The following is a 23,927-nucleotide window of genomic DNA, read 5'->3' as shown; positions in this document are numbered from 1 at the left end:
AGTATGTTGATGTACAGCAGTGTCTGTCCTTTAGACAGTCATGGTCCCCAGAGGACACATTCACAATGACTGTGATGAGCCTGTGACTTATCTTCCCATCACCATTTTTGGTTTTCAGTAACATACCTTGACAACTCTTGGATGGATTGCCAGGACATAGTACAGATATTTATAGTTCTCAGAGGATGAGCTGTTTGTATTTACATGTGGCAGACGCTATAGTCCAAAGCAACGTACAAATGAGGTACAACCTGAACCACAGGAGCTCACAGAGAAGCCTTTAAAGAATAAGATTTATAATTGGGGATTTATTCTGGCTTCATATGAGCAGAGGAAATCTCCGCTTGTTGCCAGGCTAATATATACAATGTAAAATGCCATAGGCTTGTGCTAATGACATTAGCATGTCATGTTTGTTTGAAAAACATGTTTAGTATAAGACAGTTGTTTTGTAATGTAACCTTTGTTAAATGTTGCTGTTGTCCCTGGCTTCATATGAGAAGAGGAAAGGTTTGCTGGCCGCTAGGCTAATTAGTACAATGTAAAATGCCATAGGCTTGTGCTAATAAAGTTAGCATGTTGTATTTGTGGGGAAAATGTGTCCAGATAAAGACAAGTGTTTGTCTGTGAATGCTGCGAGTTATAGTGAAGCTGATTTGTGTACTTGTGTTTGAAATTGTCTCTATCCACCTTATTTTCAAACACGGAAGTAAATAGGGATCAACTTCCGTTTTTTTGTGCGTGACTTCCGGTCAGCCGCTTTTCCTCATGCTTTCCCTTACCGGAGCTAACAGTGCAAGCTAATTTTTTTCAGTTTTCAGTTGTTTATGTTAGGCAATCAGTTAGTTAGTTAGTCTGTGTATTTTATATAGATAACTGTGCCCACGTTTCCTTTATAACGGAAATTTATTCCCTCTAAACGCAAATAAATTGTACGTCAATCAAAAACTATGAACCAAAAAAGCACAATCTATCCCGATTGAGACAAACTGCTTGATCCCCGTCTCCAGTGTACCAGCAGAGAACCTGCAGAACCGAATCAGCGAAAAAACACACCGGGCTACACAGCCTCTCTACCTGAGCAGCTGAAGCTGCGACTCGCACCCTCGACACACAGACACACAGACGGTGCTTCTGCATGCCAGCCAAACCTGTGCGCAACTGTGAGAAATAAATATGTGAGGTGTACGCAGCTTTTCTATCTTTTTTTTCCCCTTTTCTTTCTTTCTCTTTCTTTCTTTCTTTCTTTCTTTCTTTCTTTCTATCTATCAGCGACATACACTCCTAACACGGGATGGGTTGTTTTTATTGACTGAGTTGATCATTAAGCCATAGTGATGCGCGGATCGGCTCTGATAGCACCCGAATCAGCATGTACGCATCAACCATCCAGCCATTACAACATGATTGAGGTAGCAAAGCAGTTTTGTGTTGCTATGTGTGGTATTTATTCAGTTTTGGGAAATCACGATGTCTAGAAAGCATCAGTTTGCTGCTGCTAACAGCAGCAGCAAAGCTAACATCAGGATGTCATCTGTTGACATCTGATATGACATGAAACTACTCCAGTTAGCTCAATCATGTTGTAACTAAGACATCTGCTGGAAAAAATATTTTTTTCACGGACCGTTTATTGAGTTATTGAGTTACAGACACCGCTAACAGCTCACAGCTAACGGTTAGCCCAGCTAATCTACGATAACCATGTTATTAATTACAAACAAAACGTGCACACAGAAATACTAACGTTTGTTCGATCATTGTGTTTATAGACTTTACAAACATCAGATTAGTCTAAACGGTGATATAGTGACATGAAAAATGTGATGTATATATATATATATATATATATATATGCAAACACACACATATATAAATATATAGCTAAACTCAGCAGGTAAACAACAAGGCCATTCCCATTTACACAGTGGTCAAGAGTGTTGGACCAGAAGTGTCGCACAAAAAAACAGAAGCTGGCTGCGTTCTGTTTTGCCTCCATGTTTCTGTGAAAAATAAGGTGGATTAAGTCATGTTTAATGTGTGTTTAATGTGTGTTTTGAATCAACTAAACTTAACAGCATTCACAGAAACCTCCACCACCGACTAGTGTTTTGGAGGTGTAACTGCAGAGTGACACGGACACACCACCAAGTATAGATGCTCACAACAACGTAGGCTACGGCGTAGAGTCTACAAGGCTTGCAGGTGCATGTTATAACATGTTATGCCTTTTTTAAAGAAGGGGCTGGAAGAAGATAAAGATACAGAAAGAGAAAAGGCATAGGTGAGTAAGTTATTTCACGAGAGGCAGGCTGAGCAGTTTTGAAGACAGAAATGCATTCTGCTGACCGAATCAAGTTTGGTAACCAATTCCACCACTGAGTGAGCACACAGCAGACAAATTAGGATTGAGTTTCCTGTCTCACAGTGGCAGAAATACTAGTTATTTTTTATTTGTGGTTGGTAGTGAACAAGACGGCTTTTAAAACTGAATGAGGGGATTCTGGTAGTTGGGTGCTGTGCTAGTTGTCACAATGTAGGTGAGTTTTAGTGACTTGAACTCAGTGTGAGCAGCCACAGGGAGCCAGGGGAGGATGATGAAAAATGGAGTCACATGAGGAATTTTTGGCTGGTTAACGACTAGACGTGCTGCTGCATTTTGAACCATTTGCATCTGCGTGTGCTGGCAGCCCTGCCAGAAGGCCGTTACAGCAGTCAGGGCCAGAGAGGACTAATCCTAATGACTCCAGTGATCCCCTGACTTTTTATTTAATGTTGCCAGCAGGTCAAATTCTTCACTTATAGAAATATCACGATAACTTAGGGATAGATTAGCATAACACTTTCATTCATGATTCCCAGATTGTATAAAATAATGGACGTAGCCACCATGACGTCATCCACTGGTTTGAGGACTCCTGTTTTGAAGCCTTGAGTTTGGCATTTCTGACGTCACCATCGTGGATTTTTGGAACTAGAGGTGACCATATTTGGATGAGAGGGTAGAGCTGACACTAACAGTAGCTGCCAGCTTGGTTAGCAAGGTGTATATACAAATGGCACCCACCTGTCCTTCAGAGCAGCCACCCGCTTAATTGTGCATAACTTTAAGCCTTAACAACATTTAAACATGTGAGTTAAATAAAGATTAATCACCCATTTAGCTTTAACGGACAGGGGAATAAACTATGGAGAACAAAAACATTTTGTACCAGGCTGTAAACATGTTTATTTCCGCTGTAAATTGGGCGTTTGAACATGGGAGTCAGTGGGGATTGACTCGCTGTTGGAGCTGGCCTCAAGTGGTCATTTGAGGAACTGCAGTTTTAGGCACTTGGCTTCACTTTTTCAGCACTGGAGGTTGAAACTTGCTCTCAGTTAATGTATCCGTATGACTTCTGTGATCCTCCGACTTTTCCTTTAGCACCATAATGAGGTTGACATTTGGGGTTTTGAAGAACATTTCTTGAAACTACTGGATTGATTAACACGGACACTTATTGTGTACACTCATGTTCCCCTTTGTGATCTCCTGACTTCATCCAGTGTCGTCATGATGTCAAAATGTATTGTTTTCCTCCAATACATGTTTATGACTTGCTAAACTTTTGACACTCCCATCAGCCCCAGCTGCACTTTGTGCTCAGAGCTAGTCAGCAAATGTTAGCATTGCTAACACACTTAACTAAGATGGAGAACATGGCACACACCTGCCACATGTCAGCACTATCCCTGTTAGCTTATTAGCATGCAGCCCCACAGAGCTGCTAGCTTGACGTCACGCTTGTAGTCTTTTACAGTAGGTGGGGGTTGTAGAAAAATATTGTGACATGGAAGTGTGTTGAGCTTCAGTTTTTACCTCTTCCTCCTCCCAGTGACTCTAAAAATATTTTCTGGAGGCACCTTTGTGTAGATGTGTTATCACACTTCCCACTCTGGTTTGTTCAAACATTTAAAGAGTGACTCAACAGATGTGCAGTGAAACAGAAAATGTTCAAATTGAAATGTTCTCAGAGAGATACTGTTGTACTGGACTGACCTGAAATGCTGTTTCTTTTTAAACTCACACTCAGGTACAAAGAAAATCAGACTTTCACTTAATTTGTTGCTGTTTTTTTAAGCAGATGGCCAGCAGATTTGGTTTTATTCCACTTTTGGATGCCAGGCTTACAGAGCAACGCTGACAATAATTTTAAGCTTCGGTCGTTATTATGAAATGTGTTTTTCATTAAACCAATAAATTATTGCATTATTTATTATAATCCAACCTGCACTAAAGGAGGCTCAGACAGATTTCTTTTTAATGAAAATCTGTTTAGGAGACAAGTCCTCAAAGGCCTCCTGTGAGCCTCCCTACATCAGAGTTACATGTGGGCAAACTTACAGCATCGCAATTAGCCGATTGTGGAGCGCTTCTCTGTTGCAGACACACTTTGTGCCTCTGGCTGATAAGACTGGTGTGTTTTTGCAAACAAATTTTGTCTGCTGCAGCTGGCAGGAGAATATAGATTGAAAATATGTCATGTCTTCCTCTTCAGGATGCTTGCGTGGATGTCTAGGACGCAACCCTCCATTTTCCATTTTGTGTCTTATTATGTAATATTTGAGTGACTGGGCCTGTCTTGTGCTTTTATTGTTGTGCTGAACACACATGATCACCTGTGCACTCATGAGCACAAAAGCACCTGTGCGTGGCAGGGCTCTGTGTGGCAGAGCAAATATGTCTGTTCCCAAGACAACAGTAGATAATAGAGTCATTATAACAGGACAAACAGATTACACAGTGCAGCGCTGCCACAGAAAACCACACATCAACCACATCAAAGAAATACTTTAAGAGACTGGCTCGGGAAAAATAAATAAGTTATAATCCAAGACCTCTTTTACGTATTTAGCACGAAGCAATCATGTCCTGTGTGCTTTTTGTTCTAGAACACACACCATAGTTGTGCAGCAGAAAAAAATCCAAGAAACAACAAAACAAAACAAAAAAACATGTCCCAGACGAAAGAGCAAACTGAAACCTTAAATCATCTTTATCAATCCATGATAGGCAGTCACCTGGTGGACATTATCTTAATTGAAAATGTCACAGATCAGAACTCACAAGTCAATATCACCTCTGTACACTCTGAGAAATAAAGGTGCTTACTAGAACCATATAAGGTTCTTCAGCTTGTCCCCATTGGAGAACTCTTTTTGGTTCCTGGTAAAACCTTTTGTAAAGATTCCACCTGGAACCCAGTGAGAGGGTTATACCTAGAACCATCTGTAAAAGGTACCACCCAGAACCCCACAGAGAACTCTTCTATGGAGCCAGTTCCATTCTGGTTTCCCGTATCTAATTTTGAGATGTTCAAGGAATTCTTCCATTTTCCGTAACTGCTTATCCGGTTGCAGAGCATGTGAGCGAAGTGGAGCGGAAGGATTTTGTGTTGAGGGAGGAGCGGAGCCTTACGTCTCGCTCCAATTTTGCTCCAGTCGCTCATGCCCCACCCAGAATGCATCTTTGCACCTGCGCACACCCACACTATTTTCTTTCAAAACTATGGAGTTTACTGTGTACTTCAGAAAAGAAACTGAGAAGAGAAGCAGCGGTACCTTGGAGAACGGTCCCTAACTGTGGGGAGAGGTGACAGGGCTTCCACGGAGGTCGGCCGCTTAACCCGGTCCGTCTCCTCCACATTTTGACTTATTTCCACCCTGCCGACAGCGGTACCGTGTAGAACGGTCCCTAACTGCGGGGAGAGGGCTTCCCAGGAGAATCTACCAAGCTCATGTTTTATTTGTGAATAGAAGATTACAGGTTAGGGTAGCACGACGCAGTTTTTTTGAGCGGAGTGGTGAGCGAATGGAGCGGGATAAAATTTATGATGGAGTGGAGTGGAACGGAGCAAAGAATGCGCAGAACCAAGCGGAGCGGACGGGCGGCGCAAAGTGAGAGGTCTGCGAGCGAGGAGCGGAAATTTTCACCCACTCCGCTCACATGCTCTGTCCTGTTGGGGGTCGCAGGGGGCTGGAGCCTATCCCAGCTGACATTTGGCGTGGGGCGGGGTACACCCTGGACAGGTCACCAGACTATCATAGGGCTGACACACAGAGACAGACAACCATTCACGCTGCATGTCTTTGGACTGTGGGAGACAGTCGGAGTACCAAGAGAAAACCCACACTGATACGGGGAGAACATGCAAACTCTACACAGAGAGGCCCCCCACCCCGGGGTTCAAACACACCACTCTGGGTTCAAACCAGGAACCCTCTTGCGGTGAGGCAGCCATGCTACGACTGCTCCACTGTGCCACCACTATTCAAGGCATTTTAACCACAAAAAAACAAAAAATAGGTTTTAATGGACCTGAAAAGTGGGCCATGATGACATCAGCAGGTGTGTCATATTCTACAGGTTGGAAAGGGAGGATGGAGAGGTCAAGTTTTTCTGTTTTTACAAATTTGCATACAGTCTCTTTCAAAATAAATGTACTACGTTAGTACATCACCACAATCTGATGTTTTTTCCCTCAACAACAAACGCACGTGGTTAGGTTTAGCCGACAAACGCATGTGGTTAACAGGGTTTGGCTTTTAATTGAAACAGGAAGTGAACACCCAAGTCAAAGTTGGTGATTGTTGGACCAATCCACCACCACTCCCACCCGCCCTACTCTGACTTTTCGCCCCCTTAATTTACGTCGTTGTCCGCTTATGTTTCCCCCTTACAACGTCAGGTGCCGTTACGCATTAACGTTGCTCAGCTGCATATTATGCCAATGTGAAAGGATGGCTTTTTTGTTGGTGCCTGACACGGAAGTCACTTCCTAAGCGCAGGTATTTAACGACTTCAGAATGAGACCGGGTTGAAAATGAAAGACGGGAAATCAACTATGGCAGAACAAAAGTAAAATAAGTGGATTAAGGGGATTCCAGATACATCAACATTTAACAACACCATTTTAAACATGGGTAAACATTTGAATATTTGAGGGTAAAGAACACCCATGCTTTCAGCAACCCTTCTTTCGAAAAGGGTTCTCAGTGGCACCCTTTGTCTGACAAAGAACCCTTGATGAACCCTTTCTTCTGGGGAGAACATCAGCCCTTCATGGATAAAACTCTTGGAACGCTTTTTATTTAAGAGTGCAGGTCTGCAGGTGACTGAACTAAGTCCCTGTATGTCTTTGTTGATCATCCTGCACATATTATTTTGGAAATTGTAGGGACACTAATCTGAAACATGAGAACTTAAATGGATATGACATCACTGTGGGCATGAGTTCAATGCTTTTTATCCTTTTAACATACTCCTTTCATGGCTCCCTCTGTTAGTGTTATCACAGTGCTATCAACCATCACCACACAGACACTCATCTGCACTCATCTGTCCAGTTTTAGACTTAAAAAGAAGTCTGCAAATCCAACAGGAAATACATAGGAGTGTGGTGACCCTGCAGTTGGCGACTGCTGAATCAATACTCAATACACTCCAGTCTGATTACAGCAGGGAGAGGCTGTTGAGAGTGACAGTCACACAGGGCCCTCAAATGACTCGTCCAAACAGAAATAGTCTTTAGTTGGTATGATGTCTTTGAGCGTGAAACATAATGTTGAAGGATTATCTACCGAGGAGATTTGTGGTAATCTGCCTGTGCAGTCGAGTCGCAGCGCAAATCAAATGAAAGTTGTCGTTTCTTCACAGCTGCCACTGTAATTCATTATGTCCTAATTAACTGCACGAGAACAAATTTAAGCAATAAGAATCAATATCAATTAATTTGCTAATTTTGAGTAAAGAGGGAAGGAGACAGATGGCTGGGTAGAATATAAATCTGTCCTGAGATGTAATTAGAATTGACTAACACTTTTGGGATGCCACAAGCATGTTTTGCTGCATCTTGCTCATGATGTTTACTTTGACCCAATTGATTTTCACACAGTATAGCGAAGGTCTCAGAATAAACTGTGTGAGAACACTGTAGAGGCAGGTTCTATGAAATATCTGCTATCTTGATGAAGCCACTAGTTACAGATTTGCATCATATTTGGCTCTGTTATCTCACTTCCACAAAGCGCATTAACATTAATATCCTATCTGCGTCGTGATAAACAGAGCAGGGAAAATTCGTAGATTTGTGTGTTTTAGTTATTTTTAATAAGGCCGATGTTGATAGAAACCTGTGGAAATAATGTGCACATCGCTGGAATTCAATCAGCTCATCTGCAGTCAGCACACAGCGGTGACACAGTGTGCTGCTGCTGACCTGCAGCTGATCCTTTAGCTTCCTGCACAGACCTCAAACTTCAAGGCCACGCCAGTGAATTTGCATCTTCTGCATTTAAATGTACTTCACATTTGTGTTTGCCATTTTCCACAGCGTGCCGCAGCGTTTTTTTATTCTGGCAGCCCTGACTGTCACATTCATTTCACCTCAATATGAACTTGCAAAGACTTAAACTTAAACACTGATTATTTGGTATCTAATTTCAGAAAAAAAAATCATCAGGCTTCAGCATCATTGTTGCTGTAGCGTTGCTGCAGAGTCGTCTGAACCCACAAGTGCATTTCAATCACATTTATGTTCACAGTGTTCTGATATAAATATAAATGGATGGCTTTAGTAGGAGGGAAAACAAAAATTCAAACACTGGGACATATTATAAATGGTTATCAGTATGGTATACTGGTAATGATTTGTAGAGTGTACGGCCTCTATGGTATTGCATCACAGCTACATGTGGTCAGCTGCGGTCTGTTGTACTTGTGACCACACCCAGCTGTGATGTAGCCTGGTATTATACTGCCGCAAAACGTCACTGCTGCACAGGGTGTGGAAAATCAGCACTAGCTGGCAGGACAGCTGCATTTAAGTTTTAGATGCTTTCTTTAGATTCAATTTAGTTCAGGGCATATAGGATGAGAAAGATTATATATGGACTAGTGGTCATGAGAGACAGGTCGGGGTTTTTCCTCAGCGTCCATTTGTTCTTTCTGTAGTGAACCAGCATCAGATCTCTTCATCAGATTTTGCTTGGAATAAGGCAGCTACTTTCATACCAGCACTAGCTCTGAGATATAATCTGTAGTTGTTCTTTCCAAGCAGATACCAACAAGGCTGATGTGGATACCCATTGCTTTTATTTTATCAAAGAGAAGATCTATCACTACCTAAAGTCCCACTGCCCTTAAAAATGTGCTGACCTTGACTATACTGAGTTGTGCCTGCGGCAAAGTTTGACTAATTCCTGGGGCACTCTATATGAAAGCCAATCACTGTCTAATAGCCTGTGGAAAACGAACATTGATGGTGGAAAAGACTTTGACACAACTCCAGCAAAGAAACCTGAAACCTTGTGCGGAGCAGACTTGTCAGTACAGAGAGCAGAGTTAGCATTAGCATAGTCCAAGTTTGACAGCAAACATGGTAGAGTGTGCAATTTTTGGACATAAACTGCACTCATGACATTGCAGCAAATATTAAAAGTTTCACAACCATTAGCACCGTGTCAGCCAGTGCTAAAAAGCTAACAAAGACCATAAACGAATCAAAGATGCTAAGTACACTTACTATTCTGATGCTAGTGCTGATTTGACTGAGGCTCAAACATGTATGGCAGAAACTCTCTGATGTTTCCAGTAAAGCTAACTCCAGCCATCCTTATGTGCACTGTTTGCCACTGGTCTCATACAGCCAGATATTATTTCCACGCAAAATGGAAAGCCATTTTTAAATGTTTCAGTCAGCTGGAGGCAATGGGAGCTAAAAACACAACATTTAGATATCATTACCTAACAAAGTTGTTATCGTAAACATGCTGCTTTTTTTTTTTTTTAATGTTTACACATTAGCATTTAATTGGTGTCATGTTTGTGGCCACCTTGTGAATTTCACTCTAATGTTTACTCTCCTTTTTGCTTTGTTTTTGGTCTCCACCAACTCCTGGAGGAAATGTTACGTTCTTTAGCTGCTAAGTGATCCACTGTGTTTACCAGCTAGTTGCTAACTTTATCATAGCATATGGAGAGTTTATCAGAGCTTGTTTCCTAAAAACTGCTGCCTTAAAAAAGAGATTTTGCTGGTGAGAAAACCAAAACAACGAACCAACAGAAATAAAGAAATGACTGTAGATCAGAGAGCAACTGAAGGGGTCGTCCCTATGTATCAGATGTTAAAATTTTTCCCATTTATCCACCCCTGACAGTTTCACTCTCCCAATTTAACTTATTGTAATTTAATTAAATTTAGACTCTTACTGTGACGACTTTTATGGGCACTGCAGCACTTTATAACTTCATATATCATATTCACTATGCCAATGATTCACGGACTTGCATTGTTTCGTCTATTCACTATCCATAGCCTCTCAATCAACTATTTTGCACTGTATCACATTGCACTGTACGTATTGGTTTTTCGTTCTGAATTATTGTCTATCTGTTTGTTATTTGTTTTACATATTATGACTTCTGTGTTCCTGTTTTTGTTTGTTATTTGCTGTTTTATATATTATGACTTCTGTGTTTCTGTTTTTATGTTTTTTAATGGCCTTTTTGAGGTCTTTTTAACATCATACCAGAGGACTACAGTTGAAAATTAGCCTTCTTAGTTTCCCGGGTTTTATGTTTCCCGCTTGGTTGAGCAGGGAACATAGAACCCGGGAAACATAGAACCTTTTTTTTTTGTGTAAGTGGGGAACATAGAACCTTTTTTGCAGGGTTAAGTGGGGAACACAGAACCCGGGAAACATAGATACACTCCCCAACTGAAGACTTATCTGAGGTTCATTACCCCTTTCACATTACATGTAGTATATCGACCTATTCTTAATATAAAACATAATGATAACGCCGCTTTAATTCATTTGGAACTTTGACACAAAGAAAACTGCTACATTTTAGGAAATAAATAAATATCAGATGTTAAAGTTGACGTTTTATACCTTGATAGAGCATTGATCATTTCAGTACTGGTGCAGTATGTTTCTTTTCATCACACTAATAAACCCTCAGGTCAATAATATCACACGCTTTACATGCAAATATAAGTGCCCTGGTTGCTAGTGCCTAGTTTATTTTTAAAGTGCATAACTAAAAACATGCTCCAGTGGGTGGAGAGCCATATGGAAAAACACAAAATCAATATTTGAGAGTGTAAGAAACACAGAACCTGCTCAGCACGTATCTAAAATAAAACAATAAATGAATAATAACATACAGTAAACCAAAAATATTATGTCTCCATTTGGAAGGCAGTTGTTGAAGTGATACGCATGCCAACTGACGGTGGGCGTTTGTTGGCTATGATTTTAGTGTTTAATACTCACAGTTATGGGCTGTGATAGAGGAGCGATAATCAATACGACACTCTTTTTGCAGCCCTGCATATTCAAGAGCAGTCGGCTTCATTCATACTTTAATCTCCTGCTAAGCACGTAAAATCATGTATTGCATTTGAAAATTAAATCCAATACAGTGCATGAATCCTATTGTCAGCCTCACAGGTTGATTTTCAAAAGTCTGTTTGTGTATGAGTCAGCAGTTTGTGGGCTAAAGATAAAGTTTAATTAAGCTAAAAGCTTCATTGGCTCCCCCATGACTCCTCTCCAATCCATCCCCCAAACTCTTCTACCTCACCGGAAACTTCTGACTAATTGGACGCCCCGCCCGCCATAATTTTTGAGTCCAAATAAGATTAATGAGCAGACACATTTCTGTGGCATGCACCTATTCAATACCCCTTTTGGCAGCGCTCACATACTCTTAGGGAGATTTCTTGCTTCGTCATGTTTGTAAACAAAAGCTGATCTGGGGCTTTTTGAGTAGCGGCCATAACGCTCGTGACATCATTGCTGCCTCACAAGCGCCCAGCACTTTGGCGAAATCTTTCTGCATCACTAATTTCTGTTGTCTGTCTGCTCTCTTCTCAGGCTATGGGCATGCAGCGCCAGGGACCGACGCAGGGAAGGCCTTTTGCATGTTTTATGCCGTCCTGGGAATCCCTTTGACTCTTGTCATGTTCCAAAGTCTGGGCGAGAGGATGAACACTTTTGTCAAGTACCTCCTGAAGCGAATCAAGAAGTGCTGTGGCATGAGCATCACCGACGTGTCCATGGAGAACATGGTGACTGTAGGTTTCTTCTCGTGCATCGGCACGTTGTGCATTGGGGCCGCTGCCTTCTCCCATTACGAGGACTGGAGCTTCTTTCAGTCTTATTATTACTGCTTCATCACATTAACAACTATAGGCTTTGGGGACTTTGTGGCCCTTCAAAAGAACCGGGCCCTCCAGAAGAAGCCCCTGTATGTGGCCTTTAGCTTCATGTATATCCTGGTGGGCCTGACGGTCATTGGGGCCTTCCTCAACCTGGTGGTGCTCCGCTTCCTGACAATGAACAGCGAGGACGAGCGGCGGGACGCTGAGGAACGGGCCTCACTAGCTGGCAACCGGAACAGCATGATCATCCACATCCAGGACGAATCGCTGCAGCGGGGCCGGCGGCGGCGTGAGCCGTACCGGCCGGAAGTGACTGATTTACAGTCAGTCTGCTCCTGTATGCACTACCACTCGCATGACTTCGGCAGCTCTGGGGGAGGGATGGGAGGCCTGGGCTGTGCCTTCTCCCATCAGAACTCATTCAGCTCGCAGCTGAATCCCAATCAGTACTTTCACTCGGTCTCCTATAGGATCGAGGAGATCTCTCCCAGCACCTTGAAAAACAGCTTCTTTCCTTCACCCATCAGCTCGGTGTCTCCGGGCCTCCACAGCTTCACAGACAATCACCAGCTCATGAGGAGAAGGAAATCCATCTAAACCCTAACACACACAGGACTAATGAGTTTCCATGTTTTATACACAAGGTCAAACATTTCCAATGCTGCTCCTTACCAAATCTTATTTCAGCACTTTTTTCCCTTTTTGGTTGTGTGTAATATACAAAGTATTCTTGGGAACAGATGAAGAACACTGTGCAGAACAGCATGGACACAATGGGATGCAAAGCATGAAGCATGGATGTCTATTTTTTCAAGAGATTGCTCCATTGAAAAACACTACACAGATGACGAGACCTTCCTTATTTCAGATTTACATTACAGAATTGATATATTAACTTTGGTTACATACCAAATGATGCACACTTGGGGAAATGCTATTTTTCAAAAGGGAGTATGCTTGTTTCACCTTAACTTGAAGAAACTTTTACCGTTATGTACTATTCCATTGCCTCACTGCAGACAGAGATTTTAAAATGACTTAAAGCATCAGGTATTGTTTTCTATAAGCAATCATATATTTCAACGGTTTCACCACACATCAAGCCAAAATATCGTTGCCAATATTAGCATGTGCATTAGATGTCATTTACTGAGTGTGCCATGGTTTTGTGACATTCTTTAGTCTGTTTATAGAGCAGCCGTATGAAGGTGTTTGTTTGTCTTGGATTCAAAGGATCATGCTGCTGTTATTAATATTTCATCCTCATCTAGAATCATATTTGGCCACAAAAGCTTTAATTTCACCTCCGGCCTTTTCTGTAATGAGATATAAAATTGATCTAAAAGGAAAATCCATCCTCCTTATACTTTTAAAAAGATTTACCAACTATGGTGTCTGTATTATTGGTTATTTGTGTACTTTTCTCCAATTGACATTTATATTGAATTTGAGCTTTATTAAAGTTCACCCCTTTCTATACTGATTATTTATAACTAATATTACAGGTTTTATTATTGACAACACCAATCATATAGGGATAACTTCATTATAAAAGAGCAGTTTCTTCATTTACAGTCGGTCCCTAAATTGACCAAAGTGCAGTCATTCAGCGATTTAGTATCCCATCAAGTTGGGGGACAGATTTAAAAAACAGAATAATGCACTTATTAGTGCAGACTTTTAGTCCCTGCACTCTGAGAAATAAGGGTTCCTAAAGGGTTCTTCCTGAAGGGCTGATTATCTACCCAGAACCATTTGCTTCTGAAGAACCATTTTTCTGAAGAAATGGTTCTTTAAGGGTTCTTCCTCTAAGGACCCTTATTATCCAAAGGGGACTTTTTTGGAGGAGAGTTCCGCAAGGATTGTTTACAGCAGGGATCAGCAACCTTTACCATCAAAAGAGCCATTTTTGACCAATCATAAAAATTAGCAAAACATCTGTGTGGACCCGCAAAACATATCTGAGGCTTTTAATGAAGGTTAAACAGCACATTAAGCGTAAATTAGGCTTTACTTATAGTCTAAATAAGCCTATATTCATGTTTTAACACAAGGTGGCTCCTCTGCAGGGCACTATTTATGATTATTTGGTACTTCAACTTTATAGAGCTGGCAGTAGAAGCAAAAAAAATCTGCCCAAGCACTACGAAATTCTCTATTTTATTGCAAGACATTTACTTTTTTGGATTTGGCATCCAGCTAGGGAGACTCAACACTAGCCACTGCTATTTCGGCATAGGCTTCACATTTTTACAATTAGAAAATGTAAAAAATTCTTTAGGACTACAACATTGATAAATAAACCATGATGATGAAAAATAACCATTATTTATTTCTACATATATATATATATTTTTTTTTTTTCATCAAAGCCACATAGAGCCACTGGAGAGGGGTTAAAGAGCTGCACATGGCTCCAGAGCTACAGGTTGCCTACCCCTGGTTAAAGCATGGTTCTTAAAAGATCCTAACCCTTAAATATTAGTAGATGTCTCTGGAATCCCCTTAATCAATTAATTGTACTTGTGTTCTGGAATAGGCGATATCTTTACCATCGTTTGATGCCATACAATATGGTCTGCCCTGCCAGTTTTTTGTTTTTCATACAAGCTACTGGATGTGGTTCGCTTGGCCCCAGACTAACCTGCTCAACTAAAACCATGACTAGTAGGAAAGAGATCTATGGGTAGTGTGGCCCATTACTATTTTTAGAGCCCCTCTTGTTTGGTTCTCAATGAAACCTTTAGAATATAAAAGGGTTCCTGATAGAACTCTCCAAGTGGGTTCTTGTTAGTACCGTCAGACAGTGGAAAGCTTATGGACAGAAGCCCCAGAGAGAGCTCTGGGTGGAACCATTGCACCACAGAAGAGTTGAGAACCTCTCATAAGTGGTTTTGGGTGTATTGCTTCACAGGTTCTTGGTATAACCTTTTGTTTTGGGTTCTAGGTAGAACTTCCTGAAAGGGTTCAAGGTGGAACCTTTAAAAAAGGCTCTACCAGGAACCAATAAGGGCCCTCCTACTGGGACAAGCTGAAGAACTCTATATGGTTCTAGGTAGCACCTTTATTTCTGAGAGTGCAGTAAGGATCAAGCTCTGAAAACACTGGATCCTACAATTCCCATGATGCAACTCAATGGCATATTTCTTTCAACTCTAAAGGCCTCTGAAACGCCAACTCTCTGCAAACCCTGTAACTCAGGCTTTCAAATAAAAAAAGGGAATTTCACGCCCAAGCTGAGGTACCCCTGATGACATCACTATGACATCATTACTTATTCAAACTTTAGAGACACACACACTTTGTAATTGTGTATAGGGTGAGTAATGCTCCTGTGAGATCATGTGATCACTGACATGCTCTTCACAAAGACAGTGGCCAGGTAGCTCCACAAAATGTCCCTTGATTGGGTGCGATAAGTTGTTTGAGAAGCATTATGGGAAGTGTAGTTGGAGCCTAAGTGAATTTACAGGTTCTTGGAGACTTATCAAATGACTCAAGTTAATGAAGTGGTGATATAAGACAGTGTAAGAGGACCAGAAAGTGGATATTTCCTTTAACCTGCAGCTACCAAAGTGCAATTAAATGACTCCAGCTGAATTTATAAGCAGTTTTAATCTATGGACGTGCATGATTATGCTCCAAAGTCCTGCATAGTATATGCTGCATGCCTGTAGCAGCTGACCCTGGGTCTGCTGATGAACCCTGCCCAGATCTAACCACACAGCACTGAGAGCAGAACTGTTTACAGTGATGGAAAAGCATGCAGATCTAAACTGACAACTTCGGAGGTTTGGATGCACTTTGGAGCCATTAGGGAAACACGACCTGATAAATGCATCAACACAGAAACGAGCAGAAACAGTGAGTCTGAGTTAATGTGAGAGGACAGCCGAAGATCACAGATAAGAGAAACTTAATAACGTCAGTATGATCCTTTCATTTTCTGTAAAATATCAGAAGACGGAAACGGATAGGGACGATTTTTATGTTTGAAAGATAAGTGCATGAACTTTGTATGATGAATGGGGAAATAATTTCATAATAACTTTAAACGTATCTTAATGGCAAATAGTCTTAAGAATGATTTACAATAGGAGCTGTTTCTTTTGCCAAAGTCCAGCAGTTGTTAAAGGGATATACTTTTCGTTTCTATTTTTCATTCAAACAAACTGTACAATAACGTTTGTTCTCAGGTTTGAATGAATCATCTTTTTTCTTTGGTTTGCTCTTTTAACAAACACAATTCCAGAAGTGCAAGCGCATCGGCCAAATAATACAATGTACATATCAAATCCTTATTTACAAGTAGGAATTTTTAGAGAAATGCGACTGAGATGCATCATCTCACTGAGGCCTGTGCCGCGTCTGATGCGATGTGAACACCAGGAGTCAGTTTGCATTACAGGCATCATTTGAGACAGGGCTGGAAAACATTTGGACAATTCTGGATATTTAAGTTGATTACAGGCCTGTTTTAAATCCCAATGCTAGCTGTCAAAGACGAAATATTCACTATCACTGAGCTCCTAAATTAAGCAGGATTAAAGCGCTTCTTGTAATTTCTAAAGGCCTTTTAAGATGTAAATGTATATTTGAGTATATGGTTTGTAAAGACTGGCGCAAAGGGGGGATTTTTTTTTTAAAGTTATGCAGGGCTGGGAGCTATTTTATTCCCTCAGCAAGTCCTATCCTTCAAAATCAATCAAAGTTTCTGGAAACCGACAATTCTTACACCAAATTTCTGGACCTTGACTTTCAGGAAGCGTTACTGTCAGTATTCTTTGCAGCCTTGTGTTTAACAGGCTTCTATTAATTTCCTGGGTAGCTGAGCATGCCTCACAAGGTGAATGCCACTCTGTTTGGGCAAATGGTAAAATGCCATGGATCCCATTCAGTCGTGTCAAACCTAAGCAGGCGTGGAGTCCGAGATAAGCCCTAAAAGCATTGTTTCATTATTGGAACTATACCAGCTTATCTAAATATCCTGTACAATATGTTTATAACAACCTTTGGAATAAAAAGGCCTTTTCATGGCTGAGATGCATATGTATTTTTACACATTAGCATACGTGCCTTGAAGAAACAGCGGTCAGTGTTTCTGTTGAAGTGGGCACATTTAAACATGGTGGATCTGTTTGTGCTTTAGCAAACCTTTTGGAGGTTACGGAGGTCTGGAGAGCAGATGTGGTTAATGTATAGACAGATCTTAGACCTGATAAACGAGTTCATATGAGGAGATGAAAACTGACATCTGACCTTAAACCTACCGTCTATAACCACGTCCACACCCAGCACCAAAGCAGATTGAATCACTCCCTTGCTTTTACAAAACATAATCATCCTATAACAGCTTAAATGATTGTTCCAGTGTATTGCAATTTGGGCCTTGTTTTTAGAGTTTTGGCCTCACTCCAATCAGTAATTGCTGAAATTTGGGAATGCTACAACATTGCTAAAAAGACATCAGATGGTGAAAGAAACTTAGGCAGGTGGATGATTAAACAGCTTGAAAGGTAATGCTTGCAATATTCCCTCAACAAATCACATCAAAATTCTCAAACCAACAAGTATAGTCTGTTTAACCAAAGTTTAGCTGTTGTCTAAACCTATTAAAAACACATGAATGAGCCACACCGTTGTAATGACCTTTCAGGTGGACTAGGGCACTGCAGTTTATTTTGGGCTGATCTCCCATATACAGTTCTGCTTCTGTAAAAACTTGCAAGAGCATTAGAGTAGAGTATTAATCCACCTGTCTGAAAGAAGTCCCCAACAAACACTTTTTTCTTGTTTGAGTAACATTTACTAAAACTACAGTCCCCAGCTGTTTTAGGACGTTACTAACGTTACTACTTGTTTTTAAAGCTGCATTCATTGATTTTTTGGTCACTTGGTGGCAGCCAAACAATCTGAAAACACAACCTTATCACTATTGATTGTTTATAATAATGGATGTAGCCTCATTACCTATTGGTTTGTGGACTTCCATTTTGAAGCCTCAAGTTTGCCATTTTGGCTGTTGCCATGTTGGATTTTTTGGAGCCAGAAGAGGCCAAATTTGGATGAGCACTAGCAGCTAGCTTGGTTACTATGGTACATTCACAGCTATGGTTAAGTGCGATAATGCTGATACAATTTTTTTTTCTTATGAAAAAGAAGCCATAAACTGATAAACAAAATGTATTTACCGGAAAACCTGAACATCCAAATCTTTTATTACAATCAAATGCTGAATATGACTTTTTTAGGCAACCAAAACATTACAATTAACAATGAAATAGCAACAACTATGGCTAGTCTATACTCCATGAATCTAGGATTACGCCATGGTTACGTTACCTAACCAACGTTGTCAATGGACAGCAGCCACCTGTCAGTCAAAGTGGCCGTGCCCTTAAGTTGAAGGCTCAGTAACATTTTAATGTGTGAGTTATATAAATCCACCCCCATACCAATTAATAATAAAAACCAAAACTAATTTTTGCATTAGGCTTAATCATTTTTATTTGCTGCTGTAAAGTCTGGCATTTTAACATGGGGATCTGTTGGAATTGACTTGCTTTTCGAGCCAGCCCCAAGTGGCCATTAGAGGAACTGCAGTTCTGTGTTAGCTTCACTTTTCAGCCCCGGAGGTTACCGCTTGATTATTACTTCATAAATTTTACATTTACATTATATTTAGAGCCATGTATCTGGAGACATGATGAATGTAAGCTCTGTAAGCCCAATTTATTACTCTCTTTGTAGCTCTATTTTGATTACTACCAATTCCAGACAAAAAATATAACTTGGTATTTGCTTTGCTATGTTCACTAACTGGTTGTTAACTTTTTCTGCCTGGTGTTTACCGCTGAACAGGTGACATGCAGTGAGATAAGCTGAGCTTTTTTTCCACAAAGAAAAGACGTTAAGTTACAGAGGTTAGGTTTAGGAAAGGAAATCATGGTGTGGATGTACCTGAAATCTAATGAGTAAAATGACTCAAAGTTCACTCAAAGTTGACACAGATCCGAACATGTGACTCCAGGGCAAAGTCCTAGGCAAAAGTCTTGTTTTTGTGACCCATCCATCACCCCCACCTGCTTTCTTCCAAGCGCTCAGGACTGCTTCCTTGGGATATGTATGAATTTGGGTGCAGTGCTTTTTGTAGGAAAACATACGATAAATTTGTCTGTCTGGAAACAATTCTGTTGACAGCAGGCACGAAAACCAGAACATTTATCCAAAATAGACTGAAAAGGAGCTAGGGGAATTGCAGAGTTGAGTGATAATTCTCACTACGAGTGATCCTTTCCAGATCACACGCCGTCATTTAATTCATTTTTCATATAAAAGTATCGATCAGTGCAGCTTTAAAGATTTACATCTTCAGTAGGAACAAATGGACAGACAGGGAAAGACCCATTTATGACCCAATGTTGTAAACATCTATCACCATTTACAGACCAACTTTTTCATCCAACCTTTAGGGATTATTATTGACATGTTGGGTGATCCCTTCAGGCAATCTGGCCCAACTATTGGCTTGTTAGCACCTGTATGGTGGTGTGGCTGTTCATTTCATCCCTCCCTGGACTTTGTTGCAGTGACGTTGCCTTGTTCCCAAGTTTCAACATTTACTTTGGTGAATGAAATGTTATTGTAATCGTTAATAATGAAGTGTAAAAATAAGATCCAAATTGTAATAAAGTGGAATTATTTTTTAAACTTTTCCAATACTGATAGAGTTGAGTGAATACCTACCTATAATAAGAGTCACTGACGGTTATCAGTGTCGTCTACCTTCCGTTCAGTTCACAGTCAAACTTTCCAAGCAGCATTTTGGGGAATGTATTAGCCATAATGGATCTTTTTTTTTTTTCTTTTTTTTTTTGAGAGGAAGCAGCAAACAAATGAACTCATTTACTTTTCATGAGCTGCGAGTCAGATAATTTTTCCAACCCCTCCCACACATATTACTCAGATTTGTCTGCCATCATGCCACATGTCATATTGATGGTCCTCCACTGAATGTTACTCTATAACACAGATGGCACAGAGAAACAGCCACACACGCCATCGCTCTCAAGAGACAAACAGCGCGACATTTTGTTTTCTTGAGCATTTCCCTGCCACGTGGCATCAAACAACACTTAAGGTGAATTTATTCCTGATGGTTATGGGTTAGTTTTTTCGGCATATTGTACGTAGCTGTGCTCGGCTTCCAGGCGCCGTTTACTGCATGTGGCAGTATGTGCAGGCCATTTCTCTGTCAACAGTGCCATGTTTTCTGACAGGGACAAAGAGACACAAATTGCACTACTATCTGTGTAATACAATATAATAGAACGGCTGTGTTCCATAACTTCTATTTGTGAAATATCCTTTGCAATAGGTTCTTCTGTAGGTCTGATGAACAAATAATACCATGTACCATATTCCTTACAGGAGATTATATCCCATCTCGTTGGCATCCATGTGGTTTGGCGGTTACGTTGAAACGACTGACGTCTTCTGTCACAGTTTTGAAACTGATGTCTGTACAGTACACTCCAGTATGGGTCCCTTCTCTTTTCGCCACACAGAGAAGAGATTGTTAAGAATTGTTCAGAGTGAAATGAACATTTTACATAACATTTTACATTTGTATGTTTTCTTTTTCTTTTCTTTTTTTTTGGTGCGTGTGTGTGCATGATTTGGTGTGAATGACTCACTGGGTTACACGGCCTGAGTGAAGCCATAACACACTTGAATAAAAATGATGAGCCTCCTTCTGAAACCCTCTCTCTTCTTCTAACCTGCCTCACATCTCCGGCTGCTCCACTGAGAAGTTTAATTCACAAATTTGTGTGTTTTTTTCTCATTGTTAAAAACAGTAAAATTCAGGCCTGGAGTCAGAGCATTACATATTCATTAAAACAACAGTTTCAATGATTTCTAAATGTGCCACAGGCCAGTTTCCCTCAGTTTAAATTGATTTAAGATCAACTTTGAACTTACTCATAGTTTAAGAATTCATTCAAAGCATCTGGGTATATTTCATTTACAAAGCTGAAACTAATATTTTTCTCAAGATCACACTTTTTATAAGTCAAGGTTTAGACAGGTGTGGCCTTCTAACATGTCCTCCAAGACTTTCTGCTGATACGCACAAAGAGGCACTGCGAGCTAAACTTAAACTCTTAAATATTCAGACTGTCAGGCAAGGATCGACTCAGAACAAAAAATCTTAGCTGCAAGAGATAAAGGAGAAAATCGTTTGCAGACCTGATCTCTGTGTCTCTTGCTTATTTAACTTTCACCTTCTTTTCATTAGTCTCAGTGATTATAGAATCATTTGCCATTTTGGGAAATGTATGTATTTGCTTTCATGCCAAGAGCTGGATGAGATACTCTCAGGTCTGTACAGTATACCAAGCTACACTCCTAGCAGTCAGTTAGCTTAGCTTAGCATAACGATTGGAACTTAATTAGCGTATGCACAAGGCGAGTAACTCCACTGGAATGAACAGGTGCCATCTTGGCGTCTGGAATCAAGTCATTGTTAAAATCTATGGTGTCTGTATTCAGAATGAGTTTGAACTGGAAATGGTCAAGACCTAACCATTAGTTATTTTAAATTTATTATTTTAATTTTTAATTTATAATATTTTTTGAAGTGGTGTACAAAGCACCTAACCATAGACAGTATGTTACAAACTGTAGATGGATATAGGTATGTTCCCAGTTTGGAGAAGCAACAAAATATTTTTCAGCCACCTGAAAAATCCAATATCAGTTTAAATGTACATTATATTGAAAGTGTTTTCCACTGCTTCACCTCTAAGTCAGACAGTGATTTCCAGCGGGACAATGAAGCCATTATATCGCTCTCTTTAAAGCCAGAATTCATTGCAAAAAACAGGGATTTAACATCACTGAAAGCAGGAGTTGTTGCTCTATGGCTACTTCAGTCTGTTTCTGTTGATGTGTGATTTTGGCATTTAAAAGGCTCAGTTCGGTTTCACCAAAGTCACACAAATAAGCAAACACAAATTAATTTGCTCATCGAAGCAACGCTAAACCACTAGGGATAGACCGATATGGATTTTTTTAGGGCCGATGCCGATACTGATTTTTTTCCATCACCCTTAGCCGATGACCGATTATGGACTGCCGATTTTCTTGAGCCGATATTTGGGGCCAATACTGTTTAACAGTTAGAGGCTTTGAAAGTTTAAAACTTACCGTTGTCCTGAAGCAGCTTCCAGGGCTGCTTTCACCACTCTACCAGTGGGGGAGGGGTAACGCTGCATGTGCGCTGCAGGGTCTTCCGGCAACACAGAGCTGCCCGTGGATGCCTGTCTGTAAATCATGCCAGGGAAAAATAAATCCACGAACCCACGCGCGTATCAACCAATGCCGATACAAGTAAAAAACTCAAATATCGGCCCGATATATCGGCCGACCGATGTATCAGTCTATCCTTATAAACCACCAGCTCCCATGTTAAGAGAGATAAAATGACTGTTTTTCCAGAGTCTGGTGGCTACGATGACAACAGAGAATAACAGCTTCCCTGTCGAAACAGGCTGTCTGATGGGAAAGTAAAGCAATGAAAACACCCCCAATACAGCATATACTCAAAGTGATCTTCTTTGTTCGGCTCTTCCCTTTAGGGGTTGCCACAGTGAATCATCTGTTTCCATCTAATCCTATCCATCCTCGTCACTCCCAAAGAGAACCCCAACATCCTCATATACTTCATATACTCAAACTGATATTGATTCTTTTTGGCTGGACTTGTTTTTAGTTGGACAAAGTATGTTTCATTGTTGACCCCCCTCCACAGAAGTACTTTGCTTAAGTTCTGTGTTGGACTCTTTTTATGCTTCTCCAAACTGGGGGTGTGCTGACTGACATCTAACGTATGTAATACACTGTCCATGGATAAGTACCCCATAAAAACCCACTTAAAAAAGTCTGAACTATCCCTTTAAGCTTGAAATTGATGTGGATCAATCAGAAGTATCTAAATTTGTTTCTTTATTAAAATGTTTTATAGAATCTTGGATTGAGCGTCAGATAATTTCTGATCACAGGAGTCAGAGATCAAACACAGCGAACCAAATGAGGACTTTCCCTCATTGTAAGTACGGATATTGGTACATTTTACATGGATGATACTTGTAAAAAGGTATATCATCCTTACTGGATACTCATTTCATCCGAGTATTCAGCTCAACCCCACTCCATAGTGAACAACCTCTGCTTTCCAAAACCTTTAAAGCTCAGTAAATAACACATTATATCTCAATTGTTAAATTTGAACAAAAACTTAAAGGGAAATTTCGGTTTATTTCAACCTGTCTCCTATCGTCCTAAATTTGTTTCAAGTGACTAGTGACATAAAAATAATAGTTAGCATGTTAGCCGTTAGCCTAGATACAGCCGGGGCGCATAGTAGCGTCATACCTGTTCAAACGTAAGTGAACGGGCAACCTTCAAGTGCAAAGTTAGTCCACTAAACAAGCTTTTTTTCCACAAAGACCGCCTCATATCGTTAGGATAAATGTCAGAGAACATATAGAAAACGACTTGTTGTCTTACCTTACTGGTGTGCTGCCATGTTTGTTTACCATTTAGCTCTGCTTTCCAAAGCGCGGCCGAAATATATCTCGCCAGCTCTAGATAAAGCCCAGCTGGATACTGCTCCAGGTGGAGGTGTCTCGTCCTCGGTCACATCCAGACCTTGAA

At 40.6% G+C, this 23,927-nt stretch overlaps 1 protein-coding gene across 1 annotated transcript in view; it reads left to right on the top strand.

The window, feature by feature from the left end:
• The window catches only part of kcnk9 (potassium channel, subfamily K, member 9), a 63,326-nt gene extending 42,356 nt beyond the window's left edge, over positions 1–20,970 (top strand). The window contains exon 2 of the mRNA XM_033636187.2: positions 11,923–20,970. Coding sequence (XP_033492078.1) covers positions 11,923–12,806 — 884 coding nt within the window. The 3' untranslated portion in view covers positions 12,807–20,970. The remainder of the gene's footprint in view (positions 1–11,922) is intronic.
• Positions 20,971–23,927: the final 2,957 nt, after the last annotated feature.

The sequence above is a fragment of the Epinephelus lanceolatus genome, chromosome 16, assembly GCF_041903045.1.
Source record: "Epinephelus lanceolatus isolate andai-2023 chromosome 16, ASM4190304v1, whole genome shotgun sequence".
NCBI classification, from domain to species: domain Eukaryota; kingdom Metazoa; phylum Chordata; class Actinopteri; order Perciformes; family Serranidae; genus Epinephelus; species Epinephelus lanceolatus.
This window is presented reverse-complemented; position numbering and strand designations above follow the sequence as displayed.